The sequence below is a fragment of the Pseudophryne corroboree genome, chromosome 7, assembly GCF_028390025.1.
Source record: "Pseudophryne corroboree isolate aPseCor3 chromosome 7, aPseCor3.hap2, whole genome shotgun sequence".
Taxonomy (NCBI): Eukaryota; Metazoa; Chordata; class Amphibia; order Anura; family Myobatrachidae; genus Pseudophryne; species Pseudophryne corroboree.
In genome coordinates, this window is record NC_086450.1 from 413,430,421 (window position 1) to 413,443,794 (window position 13,374).

Consider the following 13,374-nt stretch of genomic DNA (forward strand, 5'->3'; position numbering starts at 1 on the left):
GTGCCGCCCTTTCTGTTTACGTGGGCGACTGCCGTGATGTTATCCCACTGGATCAATACCGGCTGACCTTGAAGCAGAGGTCTTGCTAAGTTTAGAGCCTTATAAATTTGCTCTAAGCTTATTTATGCAGAGAGAATTCTCCAGACTTAATCACACTTCCCTGGAAATTTTTTCCCTGTGTGACTGTTCTCCAGCCTCTCAGGCTGGCCTCCGTGGTCACCGGCATCCAATCCTGAATGCCAAATCTGCGGCCCTCTAGAAGATGAGCACTCTGTAATCACCACAGGAGAGACACCCTTGTCCTTGGATATAGGGTTATCCGCTGATGCATCTGAGGATGCGATCCGGACCATTTGTCCAGCAGATCCCACCGAAGAGTTCTTGCGGGAAATCTGCCGAATGGAATTGCTTCGTAATAAGCCACCATTTTTACCAGGACTCTTGTGCAATGATGCACTGACACTTTTCCTGGTTTTAGGAGGATCCCGATTAGCTCGGATAACTCCCTGGCTTTCTCCACTGGGAGAAACACGTTTTTCTGGACTGTGTCCAGAATCATCCCTATGAACAGTAGACGTGTCATCGGAAAAAGCTGCGATTTTGGAATATTTAGAATCCACTCGTGCTGACGTAGAACTACTTAAGATAGTGCTACTCCGACCTCCAACTGTTCTCTGGACCTTGCCCTTATCAGGAAAGCGTCCATGTTTCCTTTTAAGAAAAATCATCATTCCGGCCATTACCTTGGTAAAGACCCGGGGCGCCGTGGACAACCCAAACGGCAGCGTCTGAACTGATAGTGACAGTTCTGTACCAGGAACCTGAAGTACCCTTGGTGAGAAGGGCAAATTTGGACCTGTAGGTAAGCGTCCCTGATATCCAGTGACACCATATCGTCCCCTTCTTCCTGGTTCGCTATCACTGCTCTGAGTGACTCCATCTTGATTTGAACGCTTGTATGTAAGTGTTCAAATATTTCAGATCTCACCGAGCCGGTTGGCTTCAGTACCACAATATAGTGTGGAATACTACCCCCTTCCATGTTGTAAGAGGGGTACTTTGATTATCACCTGCTGGGAATACAGCCTGTGAATTGTGTGAGGGGGAGATGTCTCGAATTTCCAATGTACACCTGGGATACTACATGTAGGATCCCGGAGTTCCCTTGCGAGTGAGCCCCCTGCGTACTGAAACTCTTGAGATGACCCCCTACCGCACCTGAGTCCGCTTGTACGGCCCCAGCGTTATGCTGCGGACTTGGCAGAAGCTGTGAGGGGCTTCTGTTCCTGGGAATGGGCTGCTTGCTGCAGTCTTCTTCCCTTTCCTCTACCCCTGGGCAGATATGACTGGCCTTTGCCCGCCTGCCCCTATGGGGACGAAAGGACTGAGACTGAAAAGACTGTGTCCTTTTTTGCCGATATGTGATTCGGGGTAACAAAAAGTGGATTTTTCAGCTGTTGCCATGGCCACCAGGTCCGATGGACCGCCCCTTTATACGGCAATACTTCCACATGCCGTCTGGAATCTGCCCCACCTGACCACTGTCGTGTCTTCGTCTGGCAGATATGTAAATCACATTTACTCTTGATGCCAGAATGCAAATATCCCTCTGCGCATCACGCATATATAGAAATGCATCCTTAAAATGCTCTATAGTCAATAAAATCTTGTCCCTGTCAAGGGTATCAAAATTTTCAGTCAGGAAATCCGACCAAGCCCCCTCAGCGCTGCACATCCAGGCTGAGGCGATTGCTGGTCGTAGTATAACACCAGTATGTGTGTATATACTGTCATGATATTTTTCAGCTTCCTATCAGCTGGCTTCTTGAGGGCGGCCGTATCTAGAGACGGTAACGCCATGTTTTTATAAGCGTGTGAGCGCCTTATCCACCCTAAGGTGTGTTTCCCAACTCGCCCTTACTTCTGGCGGGAAAGGGTATACCGCCCATAACTTTCTATCGGAGGAACCCCACGTATCATCACACACTTCATTTAATTTATCTGATTCAGGCAAAACTACAAGTAGTTTATTCACACCCTACAAAATACCCTTATTTGTGGTACTTGTAGTATCAGAAATATGTAACAGCTCCTTCATTGCCCTTAACATGTAACTCGTGGCCCTAAAGGAAAATTACGTATGTTTCTTCACCGTCGACACTGGGGTCAGTGTCCATGTCTGTGTCTGTCGACCGACTGAGGTAAATGGGCGTTTTTACAAGCCCCTGACGGTGTCTGAGACGCCTGGACCGGTACTAATTTGTCCGCCGGCCATCTCATGTCGTCAACCGTCTTGCAGCGTGTTGACATTATCACGTAATTCCATAAGTAGACCATCCATACCGGTGTCGACTCCCTAGAGAGTGACATCAACATTACAGGCAATTTGCTCCGCCTCCTCACCAATATTTTCCTCATACATGTCGACACACACGTACCGACATACAGCACACACACAGGGAATGCTCTGATAGAGGACAGGACCCACTAGCCCTTTGGGGAGACAGAGGGAGAGTTTGCCAGCACACACCAAAAGCGCTATAATGTATATAACAACCCTAGAAGGTGTTGTTTCTATATATGCGCTCTTAATATATCATTATATCGCCAATTTATGCCCCCCTTCTCTTTTAACCCTGTTTCTGTAGTGCAGTGCAGGGGAGAGTGGGAGCCTTCCTCACCAGCGGAGCTGATCAGGAAAATGGCGCTGAGTGCTGAGGAGAATAAGCTCCGCCCCCTTTTCGGCGGGCTTTTCCTCCCGGTTTTTTAATAACTGGCCTGGGTTAAAATACATACATATAGCCTTAATGGCTATATGTGATGTATTTATTTGCCAAATAGGTATTTATATTGCTGCCCAGGGCGCCCCCAGCAGCGCCCTGCACCCTCCGTGACCGTGTCAGTGAGCCGTGTGACAACAATGGCGCACAGCTGCAGTGCTGTGCGCTACCTCTCTGAAGACTGTGAAGTCTTCTGCCGCCTGTTTCCGGACCTCCGTTCCGCCGTCTTTCTTCAGCGTCTGTAAGGGGGATCGGCGGCGCGGCTCCGGGACGAACCCCAGGCTGACCTGTGTTCCGACTCCCTCTGGAGCTCAGTGTCCAGTAGCCTAAGACTTCAATCCTCCTGCACGCAGGTGAGTTGCCAGTCTCTCCCCTAAGTCCCTCGTTGCAGTGATCCTGTCGCCAGCAGGAATCACTGATTAGAAACCTAAAAAAAAACTTTACTAAATAGCTCCTTAAGAGAGCCATCCAGTTTGCACCCTTCTCGGACGGGCACAAAAACCTAACTGAGGCTTGGAGGAGGGTCATGGGGGGAGGAGCCAGTACACACCATGTGACCTAAAAAGCTTTTTAGATGTGCCCTGTCTCCTGCGGAGCCCGCTATTCCCCATGGTCCTGACGGAGTCCCCAGCATCCACTAGGACGTTAGAGAAATTCTTTTTATAGGAGTTATCCTACTTTTTATGGCTGTGCTAAAAAGTCTGCTTGCAGAACTTATTATTCAGTACAGTTCCACTGTTGTCGTCCCCTTCTCACCTGGAATAATCGTCAAATTCATTGAATTGTGATAATTCACTCACAGTACAATATCTTGGGGGCTATATCGCAGCGGGGTGTGATGTTGTTGAAAATGTGGTCAGGTCCAGAAATTACCGAAAATATGACACGCACATAGGAGGTAGCAGACAAAGTGTCTACAATGTTTTGGTACAATTAAGTGCATAAACATGTGGAAAATATTGTACCGTTAAGTAGACTATACACACTGCTAGTTCTTGTAATTATGGAGTAAAACAGCTAAATAGGAGCTAACAGGGCTGAACTCCCACCAAGGTACTATTATATGGCTACATTAGATTGAGATAAAACTATTTGACGGTATCCGGACTACAGATCTACACTAAAAAGGTCTACAGTCAATAGGTGTACCACTAATGGCAGACATGCATTAGGTAGACATGATTAAAAGGTCAACATGCAAAAGGAAGACAGTTCAAAAGGTCGACATGACAATGATTGACACACGTAAGGTAGATACGTTTTCTTTGTTTTGTTTTTTTAATTCGTCATTTATTTCCCCATCTTTTTCATAGTTTACCATCCACGTGGACTACAATTGGGAATAGTAACCTTGACCGAAGCATGACGAGAGAAGCGAGCCATGCGAGGGGAAGGTGGTGCACTAACGGGGCTTGTTTGTGGCAGAAAAGTGACAAAACACCCCAAAAAACAAAAAAATTGTGTCTACCTTTTTTGTGTCGACCCTTTGACCCTGTCGACCTTTCTTACTGTCTTCCTATTCTATGTCGACCTAATGCATGTCTACCATTAGTGGTAGACCTATTGCCTGTAGATCTTTTTTAGTATAGATCTAATAATCCACACCCCTGTTTTACCAACATTGAAGTGCTCTTTGTAATTATAGCAACAGCGCCACCATATAAACAGGCCAAGGGCAGAATTGCATTTCCCAGAAGAAAAAAAAAAAGTTATGAAGGAATTTATTTTGGTGTATATGACTTTAAGGCAAATTCAATTTTATTTTCATCCTCCATACTTATTACATAGCGTTGGTAAGTAGTTGAGTATGTGTGGTACTAACCTTGCCATTCAGCACGATATTCTGGCTGCCGCAGAGTACGGACTGTCGGCTCACTTTGTTTCCGGAAGCCTAAGAAAAAAGGGCATAAGTATAACGTAACGTAAGGGCAGACAGGCGCACAACCCATCTAATCTGTCCACACTATGGCTAACATCCTCACCATCTCTGCTGGAAGGCTATTCCAGCTATCTACTACCCTGTCTGTAAAGAAATCTTTCCTCATACCTGCTATCCTCTAGTTTTGATGCATGTCCTGTAATACTTATATTCCTCTGCAGAACACTCCCTCCTGTAGCTAAACAAATCCCTACATACAAATCCCTACGTACACTCCTCTCCCTATGCAGCCAAGCATCCGGATGACCTTGCACAACTACAGCCCTTTACACTAGCATGTGGAGGGGGGGGGGGGGGGGGGGAGATATCCAGCACAGGGCAAGTACGCCCCACATGCCGTCCCTCCCTTCACGCTAACATGCAAACGCTTCACAACAAAGCGCTTGCATGATAAGAGTAGCCCTAGCCCTCTGCCTGCGCAAACTAGCTGCAAAGTCAGGTGGCTACTCTCTATGTTTTGGGTTGAAGTGGCCGCGTGTGACGTCACGCAGCAGCCGACGCAGATTTCCCCGCAAATGGTCCGGACATGCCTGTGATGTCCGGACTGCGCCCCCCACCCCAAACACTGCGTCGACACCCCCTCCCGCCCCGCAGACGCCTCTGCCTGTCAAACAGGCAGAGGCGTTCACATATGTCAGATACCGTCGCATCTCACTGCAGAAGGGTTTCAGCATGCAAACGCATTGTATATGCGCTCAATTCTGAATCGGGCCCAATATGTGTACACACGTGCCGCAGGGAAGCTGTAGCGGGTCTCCCGCTGCTGCACTACCGGAAAATACAACCATCGTGGTGTTCGTGGGCAGCGATCGATGGTTTTACTATTGTAAACCCTTAACTGCCCTTAACCCAGGTATACTGTAGTTTTGAGACGCAGTTATAGTGCACGTCAAAGTCGCCCTTAATAGCTAAGGGGTTAAAATAAGATTTTACTCAGCGGTAAATCTATTTCTCGTAGTCCGTAGTGGATGCTGGGGACTCCGTAAGGACCATGGGGAATAGACGGGCTCCGCAGGAGACTGGGCACTCTAAGAAAGAATTAGGACTACTGGTGTGCACTGGCTCCTCCCTCTATGCCCCTCCTCCAGACCTCAGTTAAGGAAACTGTGCCCGGAAGAGCTGACATTACAAGGAAAGGATTTTGGAATCCAGGGTAAGACTCATACCAGCCACACCAATCACACCGTATAACTTGTGATAACATACCCAGTTAACAGTATGAACAACAACAGAGCATCAGCCAACCTGATGCCAACATAACATAACCCTTTATTAAGCACTAACCATATACAAGTATTGCAGAAGAAGTCCGCACTTGGGACGGGCGCCAAGCATCCACTACGGACTACGAGAAATAGATTTACCGGTGAGTAAAATCTTATTTTCTCTAACGTCCTAGTGGATGCTGGGGACTCCGTAAAGGACCATGGGGATTATACCAAAGCTCCCAAACGGGCGGGAGAGTGCGGATGACTCTGCAGCACCGAATGAGCAAACACAAGGTCCTCCTCAGCTAGGGTATCAAACTTGTAGAATTTTGCAAAAGTGTTTGAACCCGACCAAGTTGCTGCTCGGCAAAGCTGTAATGCCGAGACCTCTCGGGCAGCCGCCCAAGAAGAAACCACCTTCCTTGCGGAATGTGCTTTTACTGATTTTTGGATGCGGCAATCCAGCCGCAGAATGAGCCTGCTGAATCGTGTTACAGATCCAGCGAGCAATAGTTTGCTTTGAAGCAGGAGCACCCAGCTTGTTGGATGCATACAGAATAAACAGCGAGTCAGTTTCCCTGACTCCAGCCGTTCTGGCTACATAAATCTTCAAAGCCCTGACTACATCTAGTAACTTGGAATCCTCCAAGTCACGAGTAGCCGCAGGCACCACAATAGGTTGGTTCAAATGAAAAGATGACACCACCTTTGGCAGAAATTGCGGACGAGTCCGTAATTCTGCCCTGTCCATATGGAAAACCAGATAGGGGCTTTTACATGACAAAGCCGCCAATTCGGACACACGCCTAGCCGAAGCTAAGGCCAATAGCAAGACCACTTTCCACGTGAGATATTTTAACTCCACGGTCTTAAGTGGCTCAAACCAGTGAGATTTCAGGAAACTCAACACCACGTTAAGATCCCAAGGTGCCACTGGTGGCACAAAAGGGGGGCTGAATATGCAGCACTCCCTTTACAAAGGTCTGAACTTCAGGAAGAGAAGCCAGTTCCCTTTGAAAGAAAATGGATAGGGCCGAAATCTGGACCTTGATGGACCCTAATTTTAAGCCCATAGTCACTCCCGACTGTAGGAAGTGAAGGAAACGGCCCAGCTTGAATTCCTCTGTAGGGGCCTTCCTGGCCTCACACCAAGCAACATATTTTCGCCATATACGGTGATAATGTTTTGCTGTCACGTCTTTCCTAGCCTGTATCAGCGTAGGAATAACTTCATCCGGAATGCCTTTCTCCGCTAAGATCCGGCGTTCAACCGCTATGCCGTCAAACGCAGCCGCGGTAAGTCTTGGAACAGACAGGGCCCTTGTTGCAACAGATCCTGTCTGAGAGGCAGAGGCCATGTGTCCTCTGTGAGCATTTCTTGCAGTTCCGGATAACAAGTCCTTATTGGCCAATCTGGAACAATGAGTATTGTTCCCACTCCTCTTTTTCTTACGATTCTCAGCATCCTGGGTATGAGAGAAAGAGGAGGAAACACATAAACCGACTGGAACACCCACGGTGTCACTAGAGCGTCCACAGCTATCGCCTGAGGGTCTTTTGACCTGGCGCAATATTTGTAGCTTTTTGTTTAGGCGGGATGCCATCATGTCCGCCTGTGGCAGTTCCCATCAATTTGTAATCTGTGTGAAGACTTCTTGATTAAGTCCCCACTCTCCCGGGTGGAGGTCGTGCCTGCTGAGGAAGTCTGCTTCCCAGTTGTCCACTCCCGGAATGAACACTGCTGACCGTGCTCTCCCGTGATTTTTCGCCCAGCGAAGAATTCTGGTGGCTTCCGCCATCGCCACCCTGCTCCCTGTGCCGCCTTGGCGGTTTACATGAGCCACTGCAGTGATGTTGTCTGATTGAATCAGCGCGAAGCAGGGTCTCCGCTTGACTTAGGGCGTTGTATATGGCCCTTAGTTATAGGATATTGATGAGAAGGCAAGTCTCCTGACTTGACCACAGACCCTGGAAATTTCTTCCCTGTGTGACTGCCCCCCACCCTCGGAGGCTTCCATCCGTGGTCACCAGGACCCAGTCCTGAATGCCGAATCTTCGGCCCTCGAGAAGGTGAGCACTCTGCAGCCACCACAGAAGAGACACCCTGGCCCTGGGGGATAGGGTGATCAGCCGATGCATCTGTAGATGTGATCCGGACCACTTGTCCAACAGATCCCATTGAAAGGTTCTCGCATGGAACCTGCCGAAGGGAATGGCCTCGTAAGATGCCACCATCTTTTCCCAGGACTCGCGTGCAGTGATGTACCGACACCCGTTTTGGTTTGAGAGGTCTCTGACCAGTGTCATGAGTTCCTGAGCCTTCTCCGTCGGGAGAAAAACCTTCTTCTGGTCTGTGTCCAGAATCATGCCCCGAAAGGGCAGACGCGTCGTAGGAATCAGCTGCGACTTTGGAAGATTCAGAATCCAGCCGTGCTGTTGTAACACTTCCCGAGAGCGTGCTACGCTGATCAGCAACTGCTCTCTGGACCTCACCTTTATGAGGAGATCGTCCAAGTATGGGATAATTGTGACTCCCTGCTTTCGCAGGAGCACCCTCATTTCCGCCATTACCTTGGTAAATATTCTCGGTGCCGTGGAGAGACCAAACGGCAACGTCTGGAATTGGTAATGACAATCCTGTACCACAAATCTGAGGTACTCCTGATGAGGTGGATAAATGGGGACATGCAGGTAAGCATCCTTTATGTCCAGAGACACCATAAAATCCGCCTCTTCCAGGCTTGCAATGACCGCTCTGAGCGATTCCATCTTGAACTTGAACCTTTTCAGGTAAATGTTCAGGGATTTTAAATTCAAAATGGGTCTGACCGAACCGTCCGGTTTCGGTACCACAAACATTGTGAAATAGTAACCCCTTTCCTGTTGAAGGAGGGTAACCTGCACCACCACCTGCTGGAGATATAATTTGTGAATTGCCTGTAACACTAATTCCCTCTCTAAGGGGGAAGCTGGAAGGGCCGTCGGTGAGGGGGCATCTCCTCAAAGTCCAGCTTGCATCCCTGATACACAATATCTATTGCCCAGGGATCTAACAGGGAGTGAACCCACTTGTGGCTGAATTTACGCAGGCGTGCCCCCACCGGGCCTAGCTCCGCCTGTGGAGCCCCAGCGACATGCGGTGGATTTTTGTAGAGGCCGGGGAGGACTTCTGTTCCTGGGACCTAGCTGTGTTGTGCAGCTTCCTTCCTCTGCCCCCGCCTCTGGCAAGAAAGGACGCACCTCAGACTTTCTTGTTTCTTTGTTCGAAAGGCTGCATTCGATAATGTTGTGCTTTCCTAGGCTGTGCAGAAATATACGGCAAAATATCAGAATTACCAGCTATAGCTGTGGAGACCAGGTCCGTGAACCCTTCTCCACACAATCCTCAGCCTTACATATGCTTCTTTAAGTCGGCATCATCTGTCCATTGCATATTCTACAGGACACGTCAAGCAGAAATCGACATAGCTTTGTCTCTAGGACCCAGTATACTCATGTCTCTTTGGGCATGTTTTATATATATATATAAGACAGCATCTTTAATATATATATATATATATATTTTTAGACAAATACTACATACAGCGCTCCGGGACCGCAATGGGCTCAAATTTGGCACCGGCGTATGCCAATATCTACATGGCGGCATATGAGAATAGACATATCTTACCAGCCTTTGGAGAACATATCCTGATGTATAAACGCTTTATTGACGATATCTTCATCCTGTGGACTGGCACCACGGATAGGTTTCACCAGATGGTAAAGACATTAAATGCACTTGATAATCCGGTAAGATTCACTGCTCAGATTGACGAGAAGCAGATCAACTTTTTGGACATCACAGTCACTATTAGTGGGGGAGCGATCAGTACCTCGCTATACCGAAAACCGACTGACAGGAATACCCTGTTGCTATCTACTAGCCAACATCCACCAGCACTCAAAGAACATCTACCCATCTCACAATTCTTGAGGGTCATGAGGAACAACACCGACGCTACACAGATGGAAATACAACTACAAGAGATGGCCAAGAGGTTCCAGGAACGTGGGTACACTAGTGGATGCATACAACGCTGCTTGAGGAAAGCACGTGCAAAATTTCAGACTCCTGACACACCAAGGCATTCCGAACAGAAACCTGACCGCATGGTGTTTACCACAACTTTTGATTCACATTCAAACAAGATCAGCAGTGCTCTGCGGAAAAGATGGCCTATCATCTCTTCGGATACCCAACTTAAGATGAAAAATACCAAACCACCCATGATGGCATTCAGGAAAGCACCTAACCTCAAACAGTTGTTACTAAGACCCACAGGATGCCCAACCGCACCGATTAGGACAACCTGGTTACAGGAGCAGAAGCCAGGTTGCTTCAAATGTAGCGGCTGCACCACATGTAGGAGTATGCTCACTGGACCCACTTTCCCTCACCCACATACGGGACGACTCATAAAGATTAAGTATAAACTCCATTGCCTCATGGACCACGTCATCTATATACTTACCTGTCCCTGTGGACTTTATTATGTGGGTATGACTGCGAGGCGTTTTCGTGACAGGATGGCGAACCATAGAACAACCATCCACCAGGCAATTACCTCCAAAACAACAGACCAACCGGTACCGAGACACTTTTTGCTACACCAACATCAAGTTTCTAACCTTCGGTGCAAGATTATTGACTGGGTCCCCCCTCTCACACGGGGGGGTGATCGTGTTTTGGCACTTAGAAAGAAGGAGAGTTACTGGATCCATCATTTGGACACAATTTCCCCCCCGTGGGATGAATGAAAATAATCCCCTCTCTATATTCCTCAAGTAGTTCAATACCTACAGTTCCACGAGATGACTTTACATTACACATTGATGTGAAGGATATTATTATATCATCATGACATTGGAGACGATTGTTAAACTCTATTAGTATACTATGATTCTAATCACCTATGAATTACATTATGAGCTTGAATTTTCCTTATCACTTATTAAGTGTGGGATTGTGACACTTTGAGGATATTAATGTGGTCTGTATCACGTTCTGATATTAGGACTGTTACCATAATCTATGCGTTTAGCATGCTTAGACGAATACACCTGGTCTGCATTGTGTGTATTCGAATAACTTGTTGCCGTTGGGACAGCCATGATTAATTACCAGGTCTCCGTTATGCCCATCATATGCAGGACTATATGTTACCTGCATATTGTTTTTGTCTTTAATTGCACACAGCACCACTACCACTTATGAATATAATCACCTATGAATCATTTTCCTTATCACTTAAAAAGTGTGGATTGCGACATTTTGAGTGCACTAATGTGGTCTGTGTCACGGTCTAAGTATCCCGATTGTTACTATAATCTATGCTAATACCATGCTTACTCTGTTTAAGTTTGAATACACCTGGTCTGTATTGTGTGTATTCTAATGATGTGTTGCCGTTGGGACAGTTATGATTAATTACCAGGTCTCCGTTATGCCCATCAGTATGCAGGATTATATTTAACCTGCACATTGTTTCTGTTTATAATTACATACAGTACCGTCCCTATGACCACTTCCGGCAAACGGGAGTATTGAGCAGAGACGAGACGTTGCTATGGTTACCACTGATAACATTATGTGACTGATGCGGCATGAGCCGGCGCGTGCGGCGTCACCATGGTTACCGCTACTTCCGGTAAACCGGATGTGACGTAGCGGTCTCTAACATTTGGCCACGATATCCCTATGTAACTGCCATTTGTTTTCAACATCACCGTGACCATGTTAACCACATTGCACCCACTGATTTACTATGGTTGTTTATGTTTTGTATATTCACGATCGGACGCCGACGCGACGTCACTTCCGGTGCGGACCGGAAGTGACGTAATCTGACGCGTCCGGTGTATGGAATTGACTAATTTGCATATGGGCATTTATAGGGGACCTGGGAGGCATATTGCAGTGCTCCTGGTTCCTTGATTAACTTTGCTGATATTGTGACTTTGTTGGATTATCTGCTAATGTGCAATTACCTTGAAGAAGGTCCCAGCCGAGGACCGAAACGTTGGTGAGCCCTTTCCATCTCTGTATATTATGGACTAAGGAACCATTATTATTTTTGAATAAATTTTTTTTGAGAAATTAAGCAAGTCTGGAGAGTGCTGTCATCCACTTTGGTGGATGTACTCTGTATTATATATATATATATATATATATATATATATATATATATATATATATCTCTCTACATACTAGGGTCTCAATCTCTGTTGATAAGGTACCTGTCCACGCTGCCACAGCGCTATAAACCCATGCCGACGCCATCGCAGGTCTGAGTAGTGTACCAGAATGTGCACGCTATCTGCAGGATCCCTGAGAATAGCTGTTACGACAGGGCTACCTCTTGTGACACCCTAGGGGAAGATTCCCATCGTATCCTGGCCCTAGTGGGGAAAGGATACTGCCTGAGAATTCTTTGTGGGAAACTGCAGTCTCTTGTCTGAAGATTCCCGCTCTTTTTTATCATGAGAGGAGGGAAATTTACCTCAGCTTTCTTCCCCTTAAACATGTGTACCCTCGTGTCAGGGACAGATGAGTCATCAGTGATATGCAAAACATCTTTTATTACAATAATCATATATTGAATACTTTCCTGCCATTTTGGCTGTAACTTTGCATTATCGTAGTCGACACTGGAGTCAACCTCCGTGTCGATATCAGTGTTTATTATTGTGGATAGTGAGCATTGAGAGACTCTGAAGGTCTCTGCGACAGAGGGACAGACATGGCTAGATTTCCTGTCTGTTCTCTAATCTTTTGTGCCATAAATTCACCTTAACACTTACACATATCCAAACCGGTGTCGGCGTTGTCGACGGAGACACCCTCTCACACACATATTAGCTCCATCTCCTCCTTAGGGGAGCCTTTTACCTCAGACATGTCGACACACACGTACCGACACACCACACACACAGGGGATGCTCTATTTGAAGACAGTTCCCCCACAAGGCCCTTTGGAGAGACAGAGAGAGAGTATGCCAGCACACACCCCAGCACTATATGACCCAGGAATCACACAGTAACGTAGTGTTAACCCAGGAGCTGCTGTAAATATTGTTTTTACGCCAAATTTATGTGCCCCCCCTCTCTTTTCACCCCCTTCTATCGTGCTTCTGCAGGGGAGAGCCTGGGGAGCTTCCTCTCAGCTGAGCTGTGGAGAGAAAATGGCGCTGGTGAGTGCTGAGGAAGAAGCCCCGCCCCCTCAGCGGCGGGCTTCTGTCCCGTGATTTTGTGTAAAAATAATGGCGGGGGCTCATGCATATTACAGTGCCCAGCTGTATATATGCCCTATTTTGCCAGGAGGTACTCAATTGCTGCCCAGGGCGCCCCCCCCTGCGCCCTACAGTGACCGGAGTGTGTGGGTTAGTGTGGGAGCAATGGCGCACA

General features: G+C 47.4%; 1 protein-coding gene across 3 annotated transcripts in view; it reads right to left on the reverse strand.

Annotated features, from left to right (window-relative positions):
* DCTN5 (dynactin subunit 5) overlaps positions 1-13,374 on the reverse strand; it is a 53,994-nt gene that overhangs the window by 36,323 nt on the left and 4,297 nt on the right. For all 3 annotated transcript variants that reach the window (XM_063934736.1, XM_063934737.1, XM_063934735.1), the window contains exon 2: positions 4,603-4,671. In XM_063934736.1, coding sequence (XP_063790806.1) covers positions 4,603-4,671 — 69 coding nt within the window. The remainder of the gene's footprint in view (positions 1-4,602; positions 4,672-13,374) is intronic.